Source organism: Squalius cephalus, assembly GCF_949319135.1.
Source record: "Squalius cephalus genome assembly, chromosome: 17".
Lineage (NCBI taxonomy): Eukaryota > Metazoa > Chordata > Actinopteri > Cypriniformes > Leuciscidae > Squalius > Squalius cephalus.
Genome location: NC_137138.1, coordinates 31,226,422 through 31,252,713, shown reverse-complemented (window position 1 = coordinate 31,252,713; position 26,292 = coordinate 31,226,422). Strand labels below are relative to the sequence as shown.

Genomic DNA, 26,292 nt, shown 5'->3' with positions numbered 1-26,292 from the left:
CAGCAGCGGTCCTAGTACTGAGCCTTGTGGTACGCCATACTGAACTTGTGATCGATGAGACATCTCATCATTTACTGCTACAAATTGATAACGGTCAGATAAGTATGATTTAAACCATGCTAGTGCATTTCCCGTAATGCCAACATAATGTTCTAATCTATTTAAAAGAACGTTGTGGTCAATGGTGTCAAATGCAGCACTAAGATCGAGTAACACTAATAGCGAGATACAACCACGATCGGATGATAAGAGCAAATCATTTGTGACTCTAACGAGAGCTGTCTCGGTACTATGGTTCGGTCTAAATCCTGACTGGAAATCCTCGCAGATATCATTTCTTTCAAGAAAGGAACACAGTTGTGAGGATACTGCCTTTTCTAATATCTTTGACAGAAAAGGTAGATTCGAGATCGGCCTATAATTGACTAATTCTGTAGGATCAAGTTGCGGTTTTTTAACAAGCGGTTTAATCATAGCCAGCTTAAAGTTTTTTGGTACGTATCCTAGAGACAAAGATGAATTAATGATATTAAGAAGAGGATCTAGGACCTCTGGAAGCATCTCTTTCAGTAGCTTAGTTGGTATAGGGTCTAACATACATGTTGTCGATTTAGATGATTTAATGAGTTTAGTAAATTCTTCCTCTCCTATAGCAACGAATGAATCAAATTTTTCCTCGGGGAGACTACAATGCACTGGCTGATGCTGTAGTAGACGGTTGCATAGTTATAATTTTCTCCCTGATATTATCAATCTTATAAGTGAAGAAATTCATAAAATCATTACTGCTGTGTTGCTTGGAAACTTCTGGGCTTGAAGCTTTATTTTTCGTTAGTTTAGCCACCGTTTCAAATAAATACCTAGGATTATGTTTATTTTCTTATAATAGGGTTGAAAAATAAGCAGATCTAGCAGCTTTTAAAGCCTCTCTGTATTTAATCGAGCTCTCCTTCCATGAAATGCGAAATACCTCTAGTTTTGTTTTCTTCCAGTTGCGCTCCATTTTTCTGGCTGCTCTCTTAAGGGCCTGAGTGTGCTCGTTGTACCACGGCGTTGGACTATTTTCTTTAATCTTCTTTAAGCGCAACGGAGCAACTGTGTCTAAAGTGCTGGAAAAGAGAGAGTTAAAAGTTTCTGTTGCAATATCGAGTTCTTCTAAGCTATCCGGGATGCTGAGATGATGAAACTGATCAGGAAGATTATTAATAAAGCAATCTTTAGTAGCAGAAGTGATAGATCTAACATATTTGAAACACGGAGTCGGCTTTGCAGCCTTGGCTAAATGCAAATTACACGAGACTAGATAATGATCTGAGATGTCATCGCTCTGCTGCAGAATTTCAACGGCATCAACATCTATTCCATGTGATAATATTAGATCTAGAGTATGATTACGACGATGAGTAGGTCCTGACACGTGTTGTCTAACTCCAATAGAATTTACAATGTCTTTAAATGCCAATCCCAATGCATCTTTTTCATTATCGATGTGTATATTAAAATCACCAACAATTAGTACTTTATCTGCAGTCAATATTAATTCTGATAGAAAGTCCGCAAATTCTTTGATAAAGTCTGTATGGTGCCCTGGTGGCCTGTATACAGTAGCCAGCATAAATCTCAAACGTGATTTATCGTTTACACTATATATTTTTACATTAAAGGAGCTGTATGTAAGAAATGTATTTCAATTAATCATAAAATGGCCCTGATATGTCACTAGACATTAAGAAATCATGTTCATTTCAAATACTTATATCACTGACAACAGTAGTATGGCCAGGATATTGTCATTTAAAAAGTGAAGTTGCAGCCCTCAACTGATGTTGATGTTGTCATCTTGTGTTTTGGCTTGAAGCGCCGCCCTCCACCTATCTACCAATCACGAAGTCAGTAGTGTTTCGGCATCCGGGTTGCCAGCTTTGCTCTAGTTACCACAGCTGCAGCTACAAACTGCAGCCTACGTTCCTGCTGGATCCTGCAGCCTATCTGGCAACCTCGAGTCAGGGGGAGGGGGAGGGGATACACCGCTCTATACAGTCATTTGAAAGTGATTGCAGTACCAGTTTTGGCCACAATCTTACATACAGCTCCTTTAAGCACCAATGCTTCAAAAGAATTATATTTGAAACTTGATTTCTTAGTGGTTTTGAAACTATTACTATAAATTACAGCAACACCACCCCCTTTGCGTTTCAGACGCGGTTCATGTTTATAACAGTAATCTTGCGGGGTTGATTCATTTAAAGTAATGTAATCGTTTGGTTTTAGCCAGGTTTCTGTCAAACACAGCACATCTAGGTTATTATCTGAAATCATATCATTAACAATGAGTGCTTTTGAAGTAAGCGATCAAATATTCAGCAACCCAAGCTTTAGCATTTGCTCATCTGTATTATAGCTGTTTTTTATTTGTTGAACATCAATTAAATTTTTAACCTTAGATGGGTTAAAACGTTTTTTGGATTTCCAAATTCGGGGAACAGACACAGTCTCTATATGATGATAGCTAGGTGAAAGAGGCTCTATGTGATGGGATTTATCTGACCTGGGTGACGCGAGGCCGCTAGCAGACGGTCGGTTTAGCCAGTCTGTCTGCTTCCTGACCTGAGCCCCAGATTGTCATGTTTGAGCTCTAAGACTATGAGCCATATTACTAGAGAGAAGAGCAGCACCATCCCAGGAGGGATGAATACCATCTCTTTTCAACAGGTCAGGTTTGCCCCAAAAACTTTTCCAATTGTCTATGAATTCTATATTATTAAGCGGACACCACCGAGACAGCCAACCGTTAAGCGAACACAATCTACTAACTATCTCATCACTCCTGCGAACAGGAAGGGGGCCAGAGCAAATTACAGTGCTTGACATCGTACTTGCAAGTTCACACACCTCTTTAATATTAATTTTGGTGATCTCCGACTGGCGGAGTCGAACATCATTAGTGCCGACATGAATAATGATCTTAGAGAATTTACGATTAGCATTAGCCAGCACTTTTAAATTTGCTTTGATGTCAGGCGCTCTGGCTCCCGGCAAACATGTGACTATGGTGGTTGGTGTCTCTATTTTCACGTTCCGTGTAATAGAATCGCCAATAACTAGGGCACAATCATTCTCAGTGGGTGTTTCACTGAGCGGGGCAAATCGATTTGTTATGGTAATCGGAACGGAAGAGTGGTTTTTAGATCCGCGACTAGAGCGATCCCTCACTGTCACCCATTTGCCCGGCTGCTCAGGCACTACTTCAGCTGGAACCGCACCATGTAAAGAGTTCACTATACTATGCGCATCCAAAACATCTGAAGCTCTAGCACTCTTACTATCCTCAATTAAAGTTTGGATGCGTGTTTCTAATTCTGAAATCTTCTCTGTCAACCTAACTGTCTCCTTACATTTATCACATATAAATCCTATATTGTCGACAGAGAAGGCTATGCTAAACATGTGACATGAAGTGCAGGTGACAATAACAGGACAAGACATTACTCACCGTGTTTGTTGACTGATTCTTACTCACCTGAGCTTTTATGAACTCAAAGGCGCGGACGCGCGAGAGAAAAATAAATAAATAAAAGTAGCTGAGCGCACGGGTGGCGCGTTAACAGGCTAGCGAATTACTAGCGTTTTGTGCTAGTAATACTAATAACAGAAGCTAGCGATGTCAGTTTAATCTGAGATGTTGGGTAAAATGTAGTAGTATAAACAACTAGAAATGGTAGTAAATGATGTACAAAGAAATACAAGGCTAAGACGGAGCTTACAGCACCGAAGCTAACAAACACACTCACAGCAGGCAGCGAGGCAGACAGGAGCAATCGATCAGCAATCAACAGGGTCAGCAATCAGGACGAGGGACAATCAGACAATTCAGGAACCCCATAAAATATATATATATATATATATATATATATATATATATATATATATATATATTTTAACAGAAATGCTTTTGAAATTGATTGAAATTATTATACAGATGTAAATTCAGTCATTCTGTTTGATAATATTTGTTCCTATTGTAAAGTGGAAATGCATGGTAATTTTATTTTATAAATAGTATAAGCAAAAAAAAAAAAAAAAACACAATATGGTGTAACAAAGTTTTAGAACTTGACACATCTCTCTGCATTAATAATAAAAAAATTACAATAGCCCATGTTTGTTTGGGATTTGAACCCATGTCATCTAAATTATTGAAACCTAAGTTCTACCTCTCGACCACGAATTTACTCACTGATAAATACCCAGAAGTAAGGTTGTCCAGCAGTCAGTGTGTTCGCGCACACACGAGAGAGAAGCGCTCTTCATTCGTCTCATTCCTCAACAGAATAGTAAAAGGCTGTATTTTTTGTTTGTATTTTTGTTTTATCTCGCTGCTCCCCCAACATCTATATGAAATCTTTAACTTTTGATTGTATTTTTCTGTTCTAAAAGTTTGTTCTGTTCTGTTTAAAATTTACTTTTACATATTTATTTTTTGCTTTTCTGTTGTAGCCTAATAGGCCTATTTAAAAAAAAAAAGTTGTATTGTTTTTTTGTTTTTTTTTATTCTAAAAGTTTGTGCTAATCTGTTTTTTTTGTTTTTTTTTACATATTCGGCCAGTCTAGTACTTGTCCCGGCTGCTGAGAGTAAAAGCCTGCCGGTTCTTTCCCCCCTGTTGGCTTTGGGCTTTTGCATTGTCTGACAGTTCAGCACGACCCCTCTCAGCCCCAAAGTGCGTGTGTAACGGAGGCCAGCTAGTAGTTGCTGTGCAAGTAAACCTCACTCCTCTGATCTCAATAGGTGCTCTAGCGACAGACGCTAGAGGCTGCAGTCTTTAGCCTCCTTTTTAGAGCGCCTGACTCTCATGCCGGAGACCCGGGTTCGAGACCCGCACGGAGCGGGGTGTGAAGGACCCGGGTGAGAGGGGTTACACGTGCAAACAGTACCTTTAGAGTGCATGGACCTCCGCCAATTAGCGTTCAGGTATTGCTGAGCCAGCTTAGCCACCGCCAGTCCTGAAGTTGGGTCATACTCCCTTATATTACCCAGGTGCAAGCATCATACGGAAGCAACCGGAGTAGCTGCTTAAGAATAATGGCCTCGCCAATCTCCTCCTTGGAATGCTCTCTCAGTCGTACCCATCACTAATACAGGTTATTTAGGTGATGGTAAGTCTCGGATGGCGAATCTCTAGCTGGAACAGTAGGTGTTGGAACCTCTGCCGGTAGGTTTCTGGTGAGATGTTGAATTTCTCCAGAAACGCCTCCTTCAGATCAACATACACTTCTGCCAGCTCCTCATCCATCACAAGGTACACCTCCAATGCTTGCCTGGTCAGTAATGGAACCAGATGATAGCTCCACTCCACCTCCAGGTCTTGGCCAGATGCTCGAACCCCCGAAGATAATTCTCAATGTCTTCCCCCTGCTGGAAGATTGACATCTTTGGTTCTGTTTTGTTTATGCATCGGCTCTCTCAGCACCGGAACACTTGGGGAGTCTCTGGTGTGTGCTGTTCTGCGTTGTGTGAATACCCTCTGTGTAGCTGGTGTTGGTAGCTCCATTCACAAGCTCTCATTGTCAGACAACGTCTCAGCAGGACGAGGCGACTTCCGTATAGACTCGCATAGAGCCCAGAGCTCCTGTATATATCTCTCCTCTCTCTGCTGTTGTACATCTAGGAACTGGCGCATTAGGGAAACCATTCCCTCACCAGCTGTAGCATCTGGAGTCATTGGCTCAGTCCGTAGTGACCTGGACTTTCTCGAGGGATCAGGAAGCCCTGCCATCACTTCCTCTTCCTCTGTAGTCTCTGCCGAATTCCAAGCCAGATTCTCCATCGTCGCCTTCTTCATCTGTGACCGCAACCCAGCCCTGGGTTTTCTGCCTTTTGGCGCTGTTTTGTGAGTTGCCATCCCACCACTGCCACCACTTTGGGGAGAAGGGAAAAAGTAACTTGAGTCCGTGAGGATAAAAAAAAAAAGATGGCTTACTCACACAGCACTCCCATGCAGGGTGTAATTTATTTACAGTGCCAATGAGTAAGACAGATGAGTTCACAGTGAAGTATATTTGTACATGTGTGCACAAAACCCCCCAAAATAACAGGAAACAAACAAAACAAAAACTAAAATGAAGAAATGAAAACTCTATCCACAACGTGTTCACAAAGATTTGACGCTTTGGGTACCACTGTTACACTCTTGCAGTTGATTGTGAGTCTGGCCTGACTTTTTATAGGCCAGACTCCACCCTCTCTGGCTTCACTCATTAACAGGTAAGTATGGTAAGTTGTATACCTTTTACATTTTCAACACTTAAAAACATTCATCAATCAACATTAAACAATAATTCTCACCGGTAATTATGTAAATTTATATACAGTGCTATGCATAAGTTTAGACACCCATACTAAAGTTGACTAAAAAGAGGAATAAAAAATCATCTTTTGGAAACTGAACTTAATGCCTTAATTTAAAAAATTAGGAAAAATCCAACCTTTAAGGACACCAATTTTCTTTGTGAATGAATAATGTATCGTAAATAAATAAATGTTCTTCCTTAAAATACAGGGTGCATAAGTTTGGACACCCCTATGTTAAATTCCCATAGAGGCAGGCAGATTTTTATTTTTAAGTATTTTTTTTAATTTTTTTTTAGGATACTATGCATCCTGATAAAGTTCCCTTGGCCTTTGGAATTAAAATAGCCCCACATCATCACATAGCCTTCACCATACCTAGAGATTGGCATGGTTTTATTTCAGTTAGCCTAATAGCTAGTTTGATTTGCATTGAGAGATGATCTTATGGAAAGTACCCCATGCCAATCTCTAGGTATGGTGAAGGCTATGTGATGATGTGGGGCTATTTTAATTCCAAAGGCCAAGGGAACTTTATCAGGATGCATAGTATCCTAAAAAAAAATAAAAAAAAAATACTTAAAAATAAAAATCTGCCTGCCTCTATGGGAATTTAACATAGGGGTGTCCAAACTTATGCACCCTGTATTTTAAGGAAGAACATTTATTTATTTACGATACATTATTCATTCACAAAGAAAATTGGTGTCCTTAAAGGTTGGATTTTTCCTAATTTTTTTAAATTAAGGCATTAAGTTCAATTTCCAAAAGATGATTTTTTATTCCTCTTTTTAGTCAACTTTAGCATGGGTGTCTAAACTTATGCATAGCACTGTAATTCATCACCAGATATATATTCATCACCATTAATAACACAGAAACACGTAAATATCAAACACATAATTCACATATAATCCCCCTATTCACAACCGTAACGTCATAAGCAGTCGCTCTTCGACTGCTCTGGTTGGCCGACACAGCATTTACCCGCCGAAAGACCGACTACTCCCGGACAACAAACAAACAAACAAACGAAGACACAAGGACAAAACACAAGACACGGATAATAAATTTAGACATAAATGAATTTAGGTATATTTTGCGGCACATGGGAGAAAATGAAGACTGTTATTTTCACTCTTACATCCAACAACAGAACACCGGCATTGCTTACAAGACACTGTCACTAGAGCTGCTCAAGCACGGAGGAAATGGCGGATAGCATACAACTCGCTGAGGGCGGAAACTATGGTAATGCAGGACTGTCAGTCAGCGGCCATTGGCGGGGCCTGAGCAGTATGATGTCACACTGCTCAGAGAATCAAAATGGCATGTCTAATGAGACTGCTTTGGTTTAATGGGGATTAAAGTAAAAGGAGAGGGTGGATTTTTATCATTGTAGGGCGATTGTGTTCACACACTGCCAACACACATTAATATCCAAATACCATGTAAAAGTGGATTTTGCATAATAGGTGCCCTATAATATTTATGAGGTAATACTTTGCTATTAAAGGATAAGCTCCCAGCACTTCGCCCACACATCGCACCAGAACCGTTTTTGGAACCAAAACTTAGGAATTTTTCAAAAAACACTTCCGGTTCTCGGTTCCCAACCCTTTACTCCCACTTGGCCCATGAAAAGTGTAAATTATGTTCCCAGTTTGAAGGACTTGTTTTCTTGTTAATACATCTTGACCTCTCTTTATGTCAGGCACGGAGAGAAAGAGATCCGGAGCTTTAAATGTGCTGAACTAGACCGTGAGATGATCTCATCCCTGGGCGTCTCCAAAGCTGTCATCAACCATGTCATCTTCTGCCACCAAGAGGAGTCCAACTGGCCTCTCAGTGAAGGGAAAGCCCTCAAGCAGAAGTTTGATGAGATTTTCTCAGCCACAAGGTATTTTTTATCTTGACAATGGCTTTGTCACTGAAGCTTCATTCATTAAAAGGGTCATATTGTACTTTTTATTATTGTTTATTTTATTTTTTTCTGAGGTCCACATATGACTCTTTTGGTAAAATTTGCATCATGTTTTAGTTTTTCATTTGACATCCTCTCTCTGAAACTTAGAATTAAACGATCTCCTTCACAAATGCGTAATGGGCAACAGCACTGAGTGCCTTTTAATTTTTGTCTAGTCATTTTTATAGCAATAATGCTTTTGGAGTGTGAAGGATGTTTTCAGTCAGTTTATGAGTTCATCAAGCCATTTTATCTCAAAAGATCTAGGAAAATTGATTCTTGCTGCATAGATATATCATCCCCATAACAGCATTCAAATTAAGTTTTAATCATTAATATATGTAAAAAATAAAAAATAAAATAAAAAATAAAAAATAATAATATATATATATTAGAACATTAAATGATATAAACCTACAAGAAAACATCATCCCATTCCAAAGTATTTTTAAAAGTTTGATATTTGTATATAATTATTTATTTTCCCCTTCATTTAATGCATATTATTACCCTATAAATGACTGTTGTGTATTATCTACACAATATATGTTTTGTAAATACTGTAAATTCTCAACAATCATGCCAGAAAAGCTTTGACTCTATGGCTCTAATTCTGTAGGCCTACACCAGTAGATGGCGATAAATGAGTGTCTATTTAAACAGACTGTTTTGCATATTGGCTTGTCCTGTGGTGTCATTTACTCATATTAAGCTGGCATTACAAATGAATGGCTGAAAATAACCAAAACCCTTTGCTTAAAGGTACATTAAGGTATTGGAGACCCTGAAGTCATTGAGGCAGGAGCAGGCCCAGACTGTTATTCTCTGCAGTACGGACCTCAAGTACCTAAAACAATACAAAGATAAAGCCCTAGAGATTAGAGAGCTGCTGTCCACTAAAGAGGCTCAGCTGTCTTCCTCCAAAGAGAATGTCCAACACATCGAGAATCAGATTGACCCACTGGAGGTGAGACACCAAGAATTTGTGACGGCAATTTGTTGGCTGATCCGGTTTTCTTTTTATTTTCTGTAGGATTTTAGAATAGAGGTTTTCCATTTTTGAGATCTGTGGCAGTTGATTGTTTTGGATAATGAATATTTAAAATTGTATTTAATACAGGCAGGTGTAGGGGTGGGCCGGTAGACATGATTAATCAGTACAAATTTTGGACTATCGTCTCTATCGCAGTTACACGCTCACGTGACATTGCTGTGCGGCATGGTCACGAAAACGTATCATTTGCATGCTTTTTCAAGCATTGGCCTTGAATGGTTAAATACACAAACTTGTATGTCATAACATTCATTTATGTCTTAAGTGAAAGTAAACAGCTGAGAAAGAAAACGCATGTGTAACAGTATATTGGGTCAGGGTATTTGTTCTTAAAGTGCCTTATATTCCTGCTGTCTGTCTTTCATGTTAATCAAACTACAAAAGAGAGAAAATCTCTCACTGACTAAATAACTTTTGTACATTTAATAAAAAAGAAAATTATGTTTAACTTCCCCATTGAAGACTATAGTGTGTTTTTATACATTTGATTACTTTATACAGTTTATGTAGCATTTATTATTTATTTGTTCTACTGCAGTTTTTTTTTTTGTTTGTCATATTGCTTGGAAATTGGTTTCTTATTCTTGTTTTAATGCTGATTGTTTACATGTCTTCAGTGAGCTTGAGTTCTCTTACGAGAGTACTCTCGTGTTGCGTAAGTTTAGCTTACGCTACGGGAAAACTCCTTTTCTAGAGAATACTGAAGCAAAAAATTATCCTTAATTTTTAGAATGTAAAACGCATTTGCTGCAGCAGGCAGACATAGGCGAGACAGCTCGCGCGTCTATTGGCTGCTCTGCGGCAACTGCTGCAACCTATCAGTGCGTCTTGGCATGACTCCAGCGCCAATGGGAAGCCTTCCCGCGCTGTCGTCATGGCCCGCCAAAAGGGGTGTGGCTTAGCCTATAATACCCCCTCGCCCAGGTTGCACAAGTGATTTCGTCTCCTTTCAGCAAAGGACTTCGGAATCTGGTTGGATTGCTCTGATCTGGTTGGATTGCTCTGCTGATCGATTGCTCCTGTCTGCCTCGCTGCCTGCTGTGAGTTTGTTTGCTTCTGTGCTGTAAGCTCCGTCTTAGCCTCGTATTTCTTTGATTTGAACCATCATTTACTACAATTTGTAGTTGTTTATACTAAATACAGCTTACCCAACATCTCAGATTAACCTGACATCGCTAGCTTCCGTTACTACTAGCACAACACGCTAGTAATTCGCTACTGCTAGCCTGTTAACGCGCCACCCGTGCGCTCAGCTTTTTTTTTTTTTTTTTTTTTTCTCTCGCGCGCCCGCGCCTTTGAGTTCATTAAAAGCTGCTCAGGTGAGTAAGAATCAGTCAACAAACACGGTGAGTAATGTCTTGTCCTGTTATTGTCACCTGCACTTCATGTCACATGTTTAGCATAGCCTTCTCTGTTGGCAACATAGGATTTATATGTGATAAATGCAAGGAGTCAGTTAGGCTGACAGAGAAGATTTCAGAACTAGAGACACGCATCCGAACTTTAATTGAGGATTGTAAGAGTGCTAGAGCTTTAGATACTATTTTGGATGCGCCTAGCGTGAACTCTTTACATGGTGCGGTTCCAGCTGAAGTAGTGCCTGAGCAGCCGGGCAAATGGGTGACAGTGAGGGATCGCTCTAGTCGCGGATCAAAAAAACACTCTTCCGTTCCGATTACCATAACAAATCGATTTGCCCCACTCAGTGAAACACCCACTGAGAATTCTGTTGATTGTGCCCTAGTAATTGGTGATTCGATCACACGGAACGTGAAAATAGAGACACCAGCGACCATAGTCACATGTTTGCCGGGAGCCAGAGCGCCTGACATCAAAGCAAATTTAAAAGTGCTGGCTAATGCTAATCGTAAATTCTCTAAGATCATTATTCATGTCGGCACTAATGATGTTCGACTACGCCAGTCGGAGATCACCAAAATTAATATTAAAGAGGTGTGTGAACTCGCAAGTACGATGTCAAGCACTGTAATTTGCTCTGGCCCCCTTCCTGTTCGCAGGAGTGATGAGATAGTTAGTAGATTGTGTTCACTGAATCGCTGGCTGTCTAAGTGGTGTCCGCTTAATAATATAGAATTCATAGACAATTGGAAACGTTTTTGGGGCAAACCTGACCTGTTGAAAAGAGATGGTATTCATCCCTCCTGGGATGGTGCTGCTCTTCTCTCTAGTAATATGGCTCATAGTCTTAGAGCTCAAACATGACAAATTGGGCACCAGGTCAGGAAGCAGACAGACTGGCTAAACCGACCGTCTGCTAGCGGCCTCGCGTCACCCAGGTCAGATAAATCCCATCACATAGAGCCTCTTTCACCTTGCTATCATCATATAGAGACTGTGTCTGTTCCCCGAATTTGGAAATCCAAAAAACGTTTAAACCCTTCTAAGGTTAAAAATTTAATTGATGTTCAACAAATAAAAAACAGCTATAATACAGATGAGCAAATGCTAAAGCTTGGGTTGCTGAATATTCGATCGCTTACTTCAAAAGCACTCATTTTTAATGATATGATTTCAGATAATAACCTAGATGTGCTGTGTTTGACAGAAACCTGGCTAAAACCAAACGATTACATTACTTTAAATGAGTCCACCCCGCAAGAAAGGGGGTGGTGTTGCTGTAATTTATAGTAATATTTTCAAAACCACTAAGAAATCAAGTTTTAAATATAATTATTTTAGTGTTAGTGCTTAATGTAAAAATATATAGTATAAATGATAAATCACGTTTGAGATTTGTGCTGGCTACTGTATACAGGCCACCAGGGCACCATACAGACTTTATCAAAGAATTTGCGGACTTTCTATCAGAGTTAGTATTGGCTGCAGATAAAGTACTAATTGTTGGTGATTTTAATATACACATCGATAATGAAAAAGATGCATTGGGTTTGGCATTTAAAGACATTGTAAACTCAATTGGAGTTAGATAACACGTGTCAGGACCTACTCATCGTCGTATTGATACTCTAGATCTAATATTATCACATGGAATAGATGTTGATGCCGTTGAAATTCTGCAGCAGAGCGATGACAAATCAGATCATTATCTAGTCTCGTGTAAACTTCATTTAGCCAAGGCTGCAAAGCCGACTCCGTGTTTCAAATATGTTAGACCTATCACTTCTGTTAAAAAAACGCAACTTGATCCTACAGAATTAGTCAATTACAGGCCGATCTCGAATCTACCTTTTCTGTCAAAGATACTAGAAAAGGCAGTATCTTCACAACTGTGTTCCTTTTTAGAAAGAAATGATATCTGCAAGGATTTTCAGTCAGGATTTAGACCGTACCATAGTACTGAGACTGCTCTCGTTAGAGTCACAAATGATTTGCTCTTATCATCCGATCGTGGTTGTATCTCTCTATTAGTGTTACTCGATCTTAGTGCTGCGTTTGACACCATTGACCACAACATTCTTTTAAATAGACTAGAAAACTATGTTGGCATTAGTGGAATTGCACTAGCATGGTTTAAATCATACTTATCTGACCGTTATCAATTTGTAGCAGTAAATGAAGAGATGTCTCATCGATCACAAGTTCAGTATGGTGTACCACAAGGCTCAGTACTAGGACCGCTGCTGTTCACTCTGTACATGCTACCATTAGGAGATATCATTAGGAAACATGGAATTAGCTTCCACTGTTATGCCGACGATACTCAGCTCTATATTTCTTCAAAACCTACGAAACTTACCAATTCACTAAATTAACAGAATGCATAGCTGATATAAAAAATTGGATGACTCGTAATTTCCTACTTCTAAATTCTGAAAAAACAGAGATTCTAATTATTGGACAAAAAACTTCCTCACGTAATAACTTAGAATACTGTCTAACACTTGATGGCTGCTCTGTTAAGTCTTCGTCGTCGGTTAGGAACCTGGGTGTGCTCTTTGATACCTATCTTTCATTTGAAAGTCACGTGTCTAGTATCTGTAAAACTGCATTTTTCCATCTTAAAAATATATCTAAATTACGTCATATGCTCTCATTGACAAGTGCGGAACAATTAGTTCATGCTTTCATGACATCAAGGCTAGATTATTGTAATGCTCTACTGGGTGGTTGCCCTGCACGCTTAATAAACAAACTACAGCTAGTTCAAAACGCAGCAGCTTGAGTTCTTACCAGAACCAGGAAGTATGACCATATTAGCCCAGTTCTGTCAAAACTGCACTGGCTCCCTATTAAACATCGCATCAATTTTAAAATATTGCTGATGACTTACAAAGCACTAAATGGTTTAGTTCCGCAGTACTTGAGTGAGCTCTTAACGCATTATAGTCCTTCACGTCTATTGCGATCTCAAAATTCCGGCCAGTTGATAATACCTAGAATATCAAAATCGACTGCTGGCGGTAGATCCTTTTCCTATTTAGCACCAAAACTTTGGAACAATCTTCCTAACATTGTCCGGGAAGCAGACACACTCTGTCAGTTCAAAGCTAGATTAAAGACACATCTCTTTGACATAGCATTCACATAATACATTATAGACTTCTATAATTCAGTGTTAGGCTGCATAGATTGGGTCAGCTGGAACCGGGAACACTTCCCATAAATCCTGATGTACTTGTTACATCATGAGAAGAATGGCATCTACGCTAATTTTAGTGTCTTTGGTTATCCCGAGGTCTTCCCGCAGCCTGCTGGATCCAGGCCGTATCCAGATCTGACAAGGGCCTTCGCCTGGACCCGATGACAACATAGTGCTGAAGTGCCAACTAGTCTCTCCCTATGGAGGATCCTTTTCCCACTCTACAGATAAAGCGTCGTCGGGAAAACTCAATTTGCGTATCTACCCCGAATTGATAAAATAAAATAAAATTCTGAATCAAAACTATAAGGAAAGACCAGTAATTTGTTTAGGCTTGGTTTGTAGGGAATAACAAACCTGCACACATATATTCAAATGCACATAACTATAGAACCAATTCTTAATGCGCATGTGAACGCCATCAGCATTTCTCACAGGATCGCGTTTAAAGTTTGTGTAGAGAGAATGGTGTCTTCTTGGCGGCCCCTAATTTAATAACAAATGATCGTTGCGACGGAAGCAAATCAATCAAAACTAACATTAGCTGTAAAATAACTTTATTAAAGAACCGCTATAAAGCCAAAACATTCTCTGTTACCTTAAATTATACGTTTATCTCTGTAAAGCTGCTTTGAAACAATCTACATTGTTAAAAGCGCTATATAAATGAAGATGACTTGACTTGACTTGACTTCGCTGGATCTGCGAGAGAGAAGCAACGGCGTCAAACAGCATCTCAGCGGGACGAGCTGCCGTGAATGCAAATCTTTGCCTCTCTCGACCCTGCGGGCTATACAGGCTTTGTTCGCCATCAAGTCCGCTGTATCCACGCCTCCTGCTGGGCCGCACCGTAAAAAGCGCCGCTCACAAAGGCCACCAGAAGTCTCTGTGAAAGAGCACTTGCTGGCGGTGTCCCCGCGAGCCTCTTTCTCTGAGTCCCCCGTCTCATTCCTCGACGGCCAACGCCCCGCTGCCGGGCCGAAGAGATGGAGCGGGATGTCGCGGAGGATGACAGCTGCTCGATCCTTGCGTCCAGGAGCGAGGACTGGTCGGGATCCATCCCTGACCCCGCCCTGTCGACTCAGGGATCCAGCGTGAGGGCTTCGGTTGACGCTGAGCTTCTTCGCCTCCTCACAAAGGCCGTGAAGGACCTCGGCCTTGACTGGTCTATGCCCGAGGAGCCCGCGCCTAACAGGTTGGATGGCTGTTTTCTGCCTGGACGCCGCTCTGCACCTGTCTCGAGGCCCGCTCCCTTCCTCCCCGAGCTGCATGATGAGCTCTCCAGGCCGTGGGGAGCCCCGTTTTTGGCCAGGCTGAGATCCTCTGTCTCTTCGACGCTCTCCACGGTTGATGGCGCGAAAGACAGGGGGTATCTCTCCGTTCCTCCTGTTGAGGAAGCTGTAGCGACGCACTTGTGTCCGCCCTCTGCGGGATGGCGGTCCAAGTCGAGTCTGCCTGCCGGACTACCAAAGCCTGCCGGACTACTTCGACGCTGATTGGTCGCGCCTACGCCGCCGCCGGTCAGGCCGCATAACATGGCTGTCTTGCAGATCTACCAGGCCAATCTTCTCCGTTCACTGGACGAGGCTGGCCCATCAGCGGAGGGTGTGACGGACTTGAGAAGCGCGACGGACCTAGCTCTCAGAGCTACCAAGACCGCCGCCCAGGCTATTGGCCGCAACATGGCCGCTCTCACCGTCACTGAGCGTCACCTGTGGCTAACGCTGTCTGACATGTCTGAGTCTGACCGCGCCACCTTCCTGGACGCCCCTGTTTCACCAGCTGGTCTCTTCGGTCCCTCGGTGAAGGGCTTAGCGGAGCGATACACAGAGGTGCAGAAAACGTCTCAGGCTATGAGACACTTTTTGCCGCGACGTTCCAGTTCCGCAGCGGGTCGCCCTAAAAAGCAGCCACCCGCTCAGAAAACAGCACCCCCACCGCCTCCTCCGCCCGCTTCACAAAATCACCAGGCTCGGGATGCACGGCAGCGCTCGCGCTCTACCAGCCGCCGCAGACCGCCTCCCGCCCGGGGACCGAAGCACAAGCTCGCGCCGAGCTTTGAGCCTCCCAAGTCTTCCTAGCCCCCCTAGGAAGGCGCCGATGGTTAAGTCCTGCCGCGGCCGGACCACCATCGAAATCAGCACAAACCGCTCTCTCAGTTCCCTCAGCGCAGGTGACTCGAAGAGTGTATTTAGCAGCCAACGAGTCAGTTCCTCAACTCGCCTGCACACAAACACCGTTTTCACGGCGACCCACATAAATCTCAAAAAGAGCATTATGTCTGGTCATATTCCGGCTCAGGCCGAAGGTGTTTTAAATGTAGGTCAGGTGCCCACTGCCCAGTGCCCACCCCTGCACAAAATCACTACCCTCTCTGTGTGTCACACTCATCCAGGGTCGAAAACAATAAAGCTGGCTCAGGCCACTTGACCGCTAAGTGTAGAAAAAGTGCCCACTTCCCAGTGTTCACTCCTACACACAAGCACTACCCATGCTGTGTCTCACACCACCACAGGGTCCATATCAGTCAAACCGGCTCATGCCGTTCATATTTTAAGTGTAGGAAATGTGCCCGCTGTACAGCGCCCACCCCTGCCTGTGAATATGACTGTATCTGTGCTACGCACACACATAACGCCTCAGCGTATGAACCCAGCTCGCGCTAGCAGTGTTTCAAGTGCAGATCACGTGTCTGATCCTCGCCTCGCGCCGCGAGCCCACAGAGCTGTGCCTGTAATAAAGCATCTCCCCGTTTATACAGCCGAGATGCCAGTTACATAACCACTGCACGAAGTGCCATCTGCCCCATTCGAAATGAGCATGATGAACGAAGTACGTCATCATGGCCGGGTCTCCGCGTCCCCGTATCCGAGCGATGCGAACACAGATTTCATTCTACCCCTGGCCATTCACGCGAAAGCATGGGAAGGGATCCCAGGGGCTTCAAAATGGGTGAATCAAGAAGTAGCACACCTACTTCGCACCGAAATAGCGAATTTACTGAAGAAAGGGGCGGTGGAAACCATCCCCTTGGCAGTGAGCGAGTCGGGGTTTTACAGCCGTTACTTCTTAGTACCAAAGAAGGATGGCGGGCTCCGCCCTATACTAGATCTCAGACATTTGAACAGAGCGCTGATGATGCGCTCGTTCAAAATGATCACAACCAGTCCTGAGAGTCCAGAGAGTCCTGAACTATCTGGACGACTGGCTAATTATAGCACAGTCAAAGGAGGAACTGGTGCTACACAAAGCTTTACTGCTGACCCATCTTGAACAGTTGGGTCTCAGAATCAACTGGGCCAAAAGTATTCTATCCCCCAGCCAGGAAATCTCTTTTCTGGGGATAGAGTTGGACTCCAGCTCTATGGTGGCGCGCCTGACGTGAGAATCTTCCCCTTAGAGTGTTTCAGAGGATGATGGGTCTCATGGCCTCAGCCTCGACGGTTCTGCAGCTGGGTCTGCTGCACATGCGCCCTTTTCAGCTGTGGCTGAGACGGCGGGTGCCAGCGCGAGTGTGGACATCAGGTCTGCTTCGTCTCACGGTGAATCAGACATGTGTAACAGCTCTGAAACCATGGATGAGAGCCGACTGGTACCAGTCCGGCGTGAACCTGGGCATCGCTTCACGAATCAAAGTAGTCTCGACAGATGCTTCAAACATGGGTTGGGGCGCCCTATACGAAGAGAGACCTTCAATGGGCCTGTGATCAGACGCGGAGAAGCGTCTACACATAAACTGTCTAGAGATGAAAGCGGTCGAAAACGCCCTTCAGTTCTTCCTCCCCACACTGAGGAACCACCATGTTCTGATCAGAACGGACAACACATCGGTAGTGTCCTACATAAATCGCCAGGGCAGCTTCAGGTCCCGGAGCCTTCTTGCAATAGCAAAATGCCTCCTTATATGGGGCCAGCACAATCTATGCTCACTGAGAGCGGCACATGTGCCGGGCGTCCTGAACGTGGGCCCAAATATGCTATCCAGGGCAAAACTCTCCCCAGGGGAGTGGTCCCTGCACCCCCTGACGGTGCGAAACATCTGTGACATTTTTGGCAGAGCGGAGGTAGACCTGTTCGCGTCGCAAACCAACGCTCACTGACCAATGTTCTTTTCAAAAGAAAGGGATGTGCTGGCCCTAAACTGGCCCAAACGCCTTCTCTATGCGTTTCCTCCGGTCGCCTTGTTACCACAGGTAATCAAGCGAGTCAGGGAGAGCAAATGCTCGATGAGTGGGAGAACCCCATCCACGCTCAAAGTGTATGTGGCGGCCATAGCAGCATTTACGAAACCTGTAAACGGCCAGTCGCTGGGAAAGAATGACCTTATAATTCGTTTTCTCAGGGGTGCTAGGAGGCTGAATCCTCCTCGGCCACCCTCGGTTCCAGCATGGGACCTTTCCACGGTTCTAGAGGCCATGAAAGGTGGACCATTCGAACCATTACACGCGGTGGAGCTAAAATACCTGTCATTCAAAACCGCTTTTCTGCTGGCACTAGGTGAGCGCTACGTGCCTGGAATTTGGGCCTAATGACTCTAAGGTCATCCTCAAACCAAGGCACGGTTACGTCCCAAAAGTCCTTTTAGAGCGCAAGTTATTTTCCTCTCGGCCCTCCCTGCGTCTGACAGTGAGGCTGGGGTTAACCTCCTTTGCCCGGTAAGGGCTTTAAGGATTTATGTGGAGCGCTCTGCTGCCTTTAGGCAAACAGAGCAGCTTTTCGTTTCGTTTGGTGGCCGCGTCAAAGGGCTAGCCGTCTCGAAACAGATCCTGTCCAGATGGATAGTAGACACTATCGCGTCAGCTTATGCATCCAAGGGCCTGGATTGCCCCTTGGGGGTTAAGGCCCACTCGACTAGAGGTATGGCCTCGTCGGGGGCATGGACAAGTGGGGTCTCACTTCATGACATTTGTATGGCAGCAGGCTGGGCCTCGATGTCTACATTTGTAAGGTTTTATAACCTGGCCGCCTTACAGGCCAGACTGTTCTCAGTCTGATTATGCTATTAACAGTGTCTACCCAACCCAGTTTGATTAGACTGTTGATATGCTGCAACGTCCTGTGGGCTTATGCAGTTTAAGGTGGTCATACTGCCTTGACTGTGTATATATGTGTATGCACCTATCTCATAACACAGAGTCGTCCCGCCCTGTTCTGCCGTTGCGATCACTTCACTTATACATGAGCCCCGGGCTACTGCCCTTGGGACATAAGTGTGGGAAACTCAGCACGCACGGCGCTTTACATAGGGTTCCCGTAGCGTAAGCTAAACTTATGCAACACGAGAGTACTCTCGTAAGAGAACGACACTCGGTTACTAACGTAACCTAGGTTCTCTCTAGAGAGGGAACGAGTGTTGTGTAGCCTGCCGTGCTTGTGCTGCACTGTGGTTTCGCTTCCAGTCGACTGAAATCACTTGTGCAACCTGGGCGAGAGGCTTTTATAGGCTAAGCCACACCCCTTTTGGCGGGCCATGACGACAGCGCGGGAAGGCTTCCCATTGGCGCTGGAGTCATGCCAAGACGCACTGATAGGTTGCAGCAGTTGCCGCAGAGCAGCCAATAGGCGCGCGAGCTGTCTCGCCTATGTCTGCCTGCTGCTGCAAATGCGTTTTACATTCTAAAAATTAAGGATAATTTTTTGCTTCAGTATTCTCTAGAAAAGGAGTTTTCCCGTAGCGTAAGCTAAACTTACGCAACACTCGTTCCCTCTCTAGAGAGAACCGAGGTTACGTTAGTAACCGAGTGTCGTTTTTTTTTTTTTTTTTAAGGCTAGGATTCGTTTTTTTGTGATATTGACATTGGTGACAAGAATTATGACATTTCTATAGTATCAACAATTTTGATATCATAACCTAATTTAAAGCAAAATTATATATATGGTGATATATATCGTTATCGTAAAATAAAATTACTTATATTGTGATATAATATTTTATATGATTGTAGTGCAGATTAGGGTCCGTTACAGCATATATCAAAGTATTGTTGTCTTTGAAAATATGTTTTAGAAAATATGTAAAAATATGTTTTACATGTATGTATTTACATTAACATGTAATAATGTATATTTTTAAATAATCCAGTCATTTAAATTCTTTATTAATAAAAAGGTCATCAAGATTAATACTTTTTTTTTTCGTTTTATTTGATACTTGTTATTTACTTATACTTATTATTTTGATACCAAACTAAAAGATAAAATTGATCCTAAATTATTGATAAGTCTGACATCAGTGCAAAAACAGAAGCTTCACATTATGATCAGTTGAGTTAAATACAAAAGATAGATGAGCCCCACTGTAAAATAGTCAAAATGTGTAATTGACTGCACATCAGTTGAATTTTAGCCCATACACTCATGCAGTCATGTGATGTATATTCACTAATATTCATGTATATTGTCAGCAGCCATATCACCCTGTAGCCCAAGACTGGTTGCCCACTGAAGCTAAGCAGGGCTGAGCCTGGTTAGTACCTGGATGGGAGACCTCCTGAGAAAAACCAGGTTGCTGCTGGAAGTGGTGTTAGTGAGGCCAGCAGGGGGTGCTCACCCTGTGGTCTGTGTGGGTCCTAATGCCCCAGTGTAGTGACGGGGACACTATACTGCCAAAAGAGCACCGTCCTTCGGATGAGACGTTAAACCGAGGTCCTGACTCTCTGTGGTCATTAAAAATCCCAGGATGTCCTTCGAAAAAGAGTAGGGGTGTAACCCCGGCATCCTGGCCAAATTTGCCCCTTGGCCCCTGTCCATCATGGCCTCCTAATCATCCCCATATACTGATTGGCTTCATCACTGTCTCCTCTCCACCAGTAAGCTGGTGTGTGGTGGGCGTTCTGGCGCAATATGGCTGCCGTCGCATCATCCAAGTGGATGCTGCACATTGGTGGTGGTTGAGGAGATTCCCCCATCTATGTAAAGCGCTTTGAGGTCTCAGAAAAAGCGCTATATAAATGTAACGAATTATTAATTATTATTATTACTAAACACACTTTCCCCATATTTTTAGAACCGACTGTATGACATAGACAGTAGCCTCAGCAAAATAACGAAGTTGGATAATGACATCAAAGCTCTGGACAGCAGGAAGCAACAGATGGAGGATGATAACCGGGAACTAGAGGAAAAGATGGAGCAGGTAACCCAAGGTTTTTTTTTTTAAACATCAGGCATCAGTTATGAAGCTTTCACTGCTTCTCAGTATTAGTCATAAATGCCAGATAATGATCATGCGAAAGCAGAAAGGAAGTGTTTTGCATAGAAAACATGTACAGGATGTTCAGTAATTGATGGTTTTGGTATATTAACTGCTGCTGCTGTTCATCTGATGTTGGAATGAGGGGTTTGCGTTTGCTTGCTTATCTTTGTCATTTGTTTAATATTGTTTAAAAATAGAAGAGGTCCATCCACTACGTTTTCTTACTAAAAGCCATTCAATTTTCTTAATTTACCTAAGGGTTCTTCTGGACTACTGGGGATCCAAATAAACTTTTTATGTGTTAGTTCTCAACAGTGCTCCCATTGAAGTCACATTAGTGTTGATGCTTTGGTCCACTGATAGTCAAGTCAAGTCACCTTTATTTATATAGCGCTTTTTACAATACAGATTGTTTTAAAGCAGCTTTACAGAGATAACAGGAAAATAATGCAAAAAAGTTTGTTTCCAGAAGAAAATAGTTTCACAGAAGTAAGCTCAGTGATGTTTCATTTTTGGTGTAAAAAGTTATTCATATATATACAGTGCTATGCATAAGTTTAGACACCCATACTAAAGTTGACTTAAAAGAGGAATAAAAAATCATCTTTTGGAAACTGAACTTAATGCCTTAATTTTAAAAAATAGGAAAAATCCGACCTTTAAGGACACCAATTTTCTTTGTGAATGAATAATGTATCGTAAATAAATAAATGTTCTTCCTTAAAATACAGGGTGCATAAGTTTGGACACCCCTGTGTTAAATTCCCATAGAGCCAGGCAGATTTTTATTTTTAAAGGCCAGTTACTTCATGGATCCAGGATACTATGCATCCTGATAAAGTTCCCTTGGCCTTTGGAATTAAAATAGCACCACATCATCACATAGCCTTCACCATACCTAGAGATTGTCATGGTTTTATTTCAGTTAGCCTAATAGCTAGTTTGATTTGCATTGAGAGATGATCTTATGGAAAGTACTCCATGCCAATCTCTAGGTATGGTGAAGGCTGTGTGATGATGTGGTGCTATTTTAATTCCAAAGGCCAAGGGAACTTTATCAGGATGCATAGTATCCTGGATCCATGAAGTAACTGGCCTTTAAAAATAAAAAATCTGCCTGGCTCTATGGGAATTTAACATAGGGGTGTCCAAACTTATGCACCCTGTATTTTAAGGAAGAACATTTATTTATTTACGATACATTATTCATTCACAAAGAAAATTTGTGTCCTTAAAGGTTGGATTTTTCCTAATTTTTTAAATTAAGGCATTAAGTTCAATTTCCAAAAGATGATTTTTTATTCCTCTTTTTAGTCAACTTTAGCATGGGTGTCTAAACTTATGCATAGCACTGTATATATATATATATATATATATATATATATATATATATATATATATATATATATATATATATATATATATACACAGTGGGGAGAACAAGTATTTGATACACTGCCGATTTTGCAGGTTTTCCCACTTACAAAGCATTTAGAAGTCTGTAATTTTTTCTCATTGGTACTCTTCAACTGTGAGTGACAAAATCTAAAACAAAAATCCAGAAAATCACATTGTATTATTTTTAAGTAATCAATTTGCATTTTATTGCATGACATAAGTATTTGATACATCAGAAAAGCAGAACTTAATATTTGGTACAGAAACCTTTGTTTGCAATTATAGAGATCATACGTTTCCTGTAGTTCTTGACCAGGTTTGCACACACTGCAGCAGGGATTCTGGCCCACTTCTCCATACAGACCTTCTCCAGATCCTTCAGGTTTCGGGGCTGTCGCTGGGCAATACGGACTTTCAGCTCCCTCCAAAGATTTTCTATTGGGTTCAGGTCTGGAGACTGGCTAGGCCACTCCAGGACCTTGAGATGCTTCTTACGGAGCCACTCCTTAGTTGCCCTGGCTGTGTGTTTCGGGTTGTTGTCATGCTGGAAGACCCAGCCACGACCCATCTTCAATGCTCTTACTGAGGGAAGGAGGTTGTTGGCCAAGATCTCGCGATAAATGGCCCCATCCATCCTCCCCTCAATACGGTGCAGTCGTCCTGTCCCCTTTGCAGAAAAGCATCCCCAAAGAATGATGTTTCCACCTCCATGTTTGATGTTTCCTCCGCGAGTGGAGTTTAGACCAAAACGCTCTATTTTTGTCTCATCAGACCACATGACCTTCTCCCATTCCTCCTCTGGATCATCCAGATGGTCATTGGCAAACTTCAGACGGGCCTGGACATGCGCTGGCTTGAGCAGGGGGACCTTGTGTGCGCTGCAGAATTTTAATCCATGTCGGCGTAGTGTGTTACTAATGGTTTTCTTTGAGACTGTGGTTCCAGCTCTCTTCAGGTCATTGACCAGGTCCTGCCGTGTAGTTCTGGGCTGATCCCTCACCTTCCTCATGATCATTGATGCACCACGAGGTGAGATCTTGCATGGTGCCCCCCAGACCAAGGGAGATTGACCGTCATCTTGAACTTCTTCCATTTTCTAATAATTGCGTCAACAGTTGTTGCCTTCTCACCAAGCTACTTGCCTATTGTCCTGTAGCCCATCCCAGCCTTGTGCAGGTCTACAATTTTATCCCTGATGTCCTTACACAGCTCTCTGGCCTTGGCCATTGTGGAGAGGTTGGAGTCTGTTTGATTGAGTGTGTGGACAGGTGTCTTTTATACAGGTAACGAGTTCAAACAGGTGCAGTTAATACAGGTAATGAGTGGAGAACAGGAGGGCTTCTTAAAGAAAAACTAACAGGTCTGTGAGAGCCGGAATTCTTACTGGTTGGTAGGTGATCAAATACTTATGTCATGCAATAAAATGCAAATTAATTATTTAAAAATCATACAATGTGATTTTCTGGATTTTTGTTTTAGATTCCGTCTCTCACAGTTGCAGTGTACCTATGATAAAAATTACAGACCTCTACATGCTTTGTAAGTAGGAAAACCGGCAAAATCGGCAGTGTATGAAATACTTGTTCTCCCCAATGTGTATATATATATAGCAGCTCTGGAGAAAACAGTGATGTCATCATCCAGCTCACTTCAGTTCTCATATAATGGTGTCAATGCAGGCAGTTCAATAATATTGTTGAATATTAAATGTCCCCAAGTGACAGATTTGAGTTCAACCTGAGTCATGTCTCGATTTATTCCTCCCCTCTTTCTCTCCCCAAAGGTTTCTTCTTAAATTGTAATAAAACAGAGAGACAACCATCAATATTAAAAATGTCTGGAGTCTGGAGAAATGTAGAGTTGTCCACATTACAATGAAAAGTAATACCATGTTTTGTAAACATATCACTTAAAGGGAGCATGTACGAATAGAAAAACGAAGGGCCTAAGACAGAGCCTTGCTCCACACCGTGTGTTCATTCCTTGGGGAGCCTTGACTCAGTGTTGTGCTGTGTTTTTAGGTGTTTCAGGGCTCAGATGATCAGCTGCAGGACATGTATCAGAACCACCAGCAGACTGTCAAAGAGAAGGAATGGAGACTTACGGAGTGCCAGCGCGAGTTTGAACGGGCCGGCCAAGAGTGCCAGAGGATGACCCGCATCAAATATGACTTGCTAGTTGAGCAAGGTAGTCATTTGCTCCTTTGCTATTCATTTATTGTTGTGTGGTGGTGGTGGACATGTGTTCTCTATATATGATCAAATGGTTGTTTCGTTGATTGTAGTATTTAAAATAGTCAATAGAAGAATAGTGACGTCCTTTTTTTAGTTTACATCGCAGCCTGATTTGCTACTTGCTATTGTAATTCACAGGAAGGTGGTATTGGGTAGATTCACTAGGGTTGCAACAAGCAGCTATTTTGATCTGTTCTTTACTTCTATGATTAAGTGGGGAAAAATATATATTTTAGCCCCATTAAATAACACAAGCACTTGGTGTGGCAACCTGCAGGCCACATACAAACATGATCATGACCTTTTTAGAAGTTCTTATATAAAGTGCTCTCGTCTCGAGCTTTGGGCAACTTGGCGTTAAACACATATATTTTTGCTTTTATCTCACTTTGTGGCCCTCATCATTTATCCTCTTTTTAAATTGAAATTACTACTACTGCAAAGTTACTTCACTTAAGAAATTTAGATTTTATAGATTAGTTATTACAGTCTTAAAGTACACTATACTTATAGACATGCACTAAAAACTAGGCTAATACTTTCACATCGAGTGATTTTGCTCAAAATGCATTTTTAGCAGGAAAAATGTTTATTCTTTCTCAGAGCTGTTTATTGTCATTGTTTCTGTTCATTTGAAGGCCGTCTGCAGTTGGAGGCAGATAGACACACACAGAACATTAAAAAGAGGGACACCCAGGTGATGAGTTTAGCGTCTTCCCTGGAGTTGGAGGGCTATGATCGGACACCTCTTAACGAAAGACAACTCCAGAGCTTCCACAGACAAGTCAAAGAGAGACTGGACCAGGACACTGAAGCCCTCAACCAAACTATGGTAGATAATTGAACTGCAGGATGTCATTTACCACCCAGTTCACACTCTTTTGTTTTATATATATATATTAGGGCTGTCAAAGTTAGCGCGTTAATAACGCGTTAACGCAAAATCATATTAACGGCACTAATTTTTTTAACGTGCGATTAACGCAGCGCGTATTTTCTGTTTGACCCGTGGCCCAACCCCTAGTTGGAGAAATGGAGATACACAGTGTTGCTAACTTAGCGACATTGCAGACCCCTTTAGCGATTTTTTCCCTTCAACAAAACTTATTTAGTTTCTGAGAATCTACCGGTACCGGTACCGGAATCTACCTCTCTCAGCACGCGCGCGCGCACCTCTCTCTCTCGCTCGCTCGCTCGCTCTCTCTCTCTCTCTCTCTCTCTCTCTCTCTCTCTCTCTCTCTCTCTCTCTCTCTCTCTCTCTCTGCGTCTCGCGCGGAGGAGCAGTGCTTTAACTCAGTTAAGCACAGATATTATGTTGCTTCTCTATTTTTACAAGTATAGCCGAAATCAGAGCACAGATATTGTCTTTATCTTATGTGAATTTGATTTCACCAGACGACGGCTCGATTATCAGAATTTTTGTGCAGATTAACCTAACATCTTGGAAGGGAGAGCTGGTTATGTCTTAATGGGTCGCGTTTCAGTCACCATTTCAAATTCATTCCGTTGTTTGACAACAGAAACAGTAAAATATACCA

General features: G+C 42.3%; 1 protein-coding gene across 1 annotated transcript in view; it reads left to right on the top strand.

Moving 5' to 3' along the window:
* LOC307144550 (DNA repair protein RAD50-like) overlaps positions 1–26,292 on the top strand; it is a 100,825-nt gene that overhangs the window by 24,574 nt on the left and 49,959 nt on the right. The window contains exons 5-9 of the mRNA XM_079846988.1: positions 8,061–8,246; positions 9,075–9,279; positions 20,934–21,062; positions 24,542–24,707; positions 25,393–25,586. Coding sequence (XP_079703114.1) covers positions 8,061–8,246; positions 9,075–9,279; positions 20,934–21,062; positions 24,542–24,707; positions 25,393–25,586 — 880 coding nt within the window. The remainder of the gene's footprint in view (positions 1–8,060; positions 8,247–9,074; positions 9,280–20,933; positions 21,063–24,541; positions 24,708–25,392; positions 25,587–26,292) is intronic.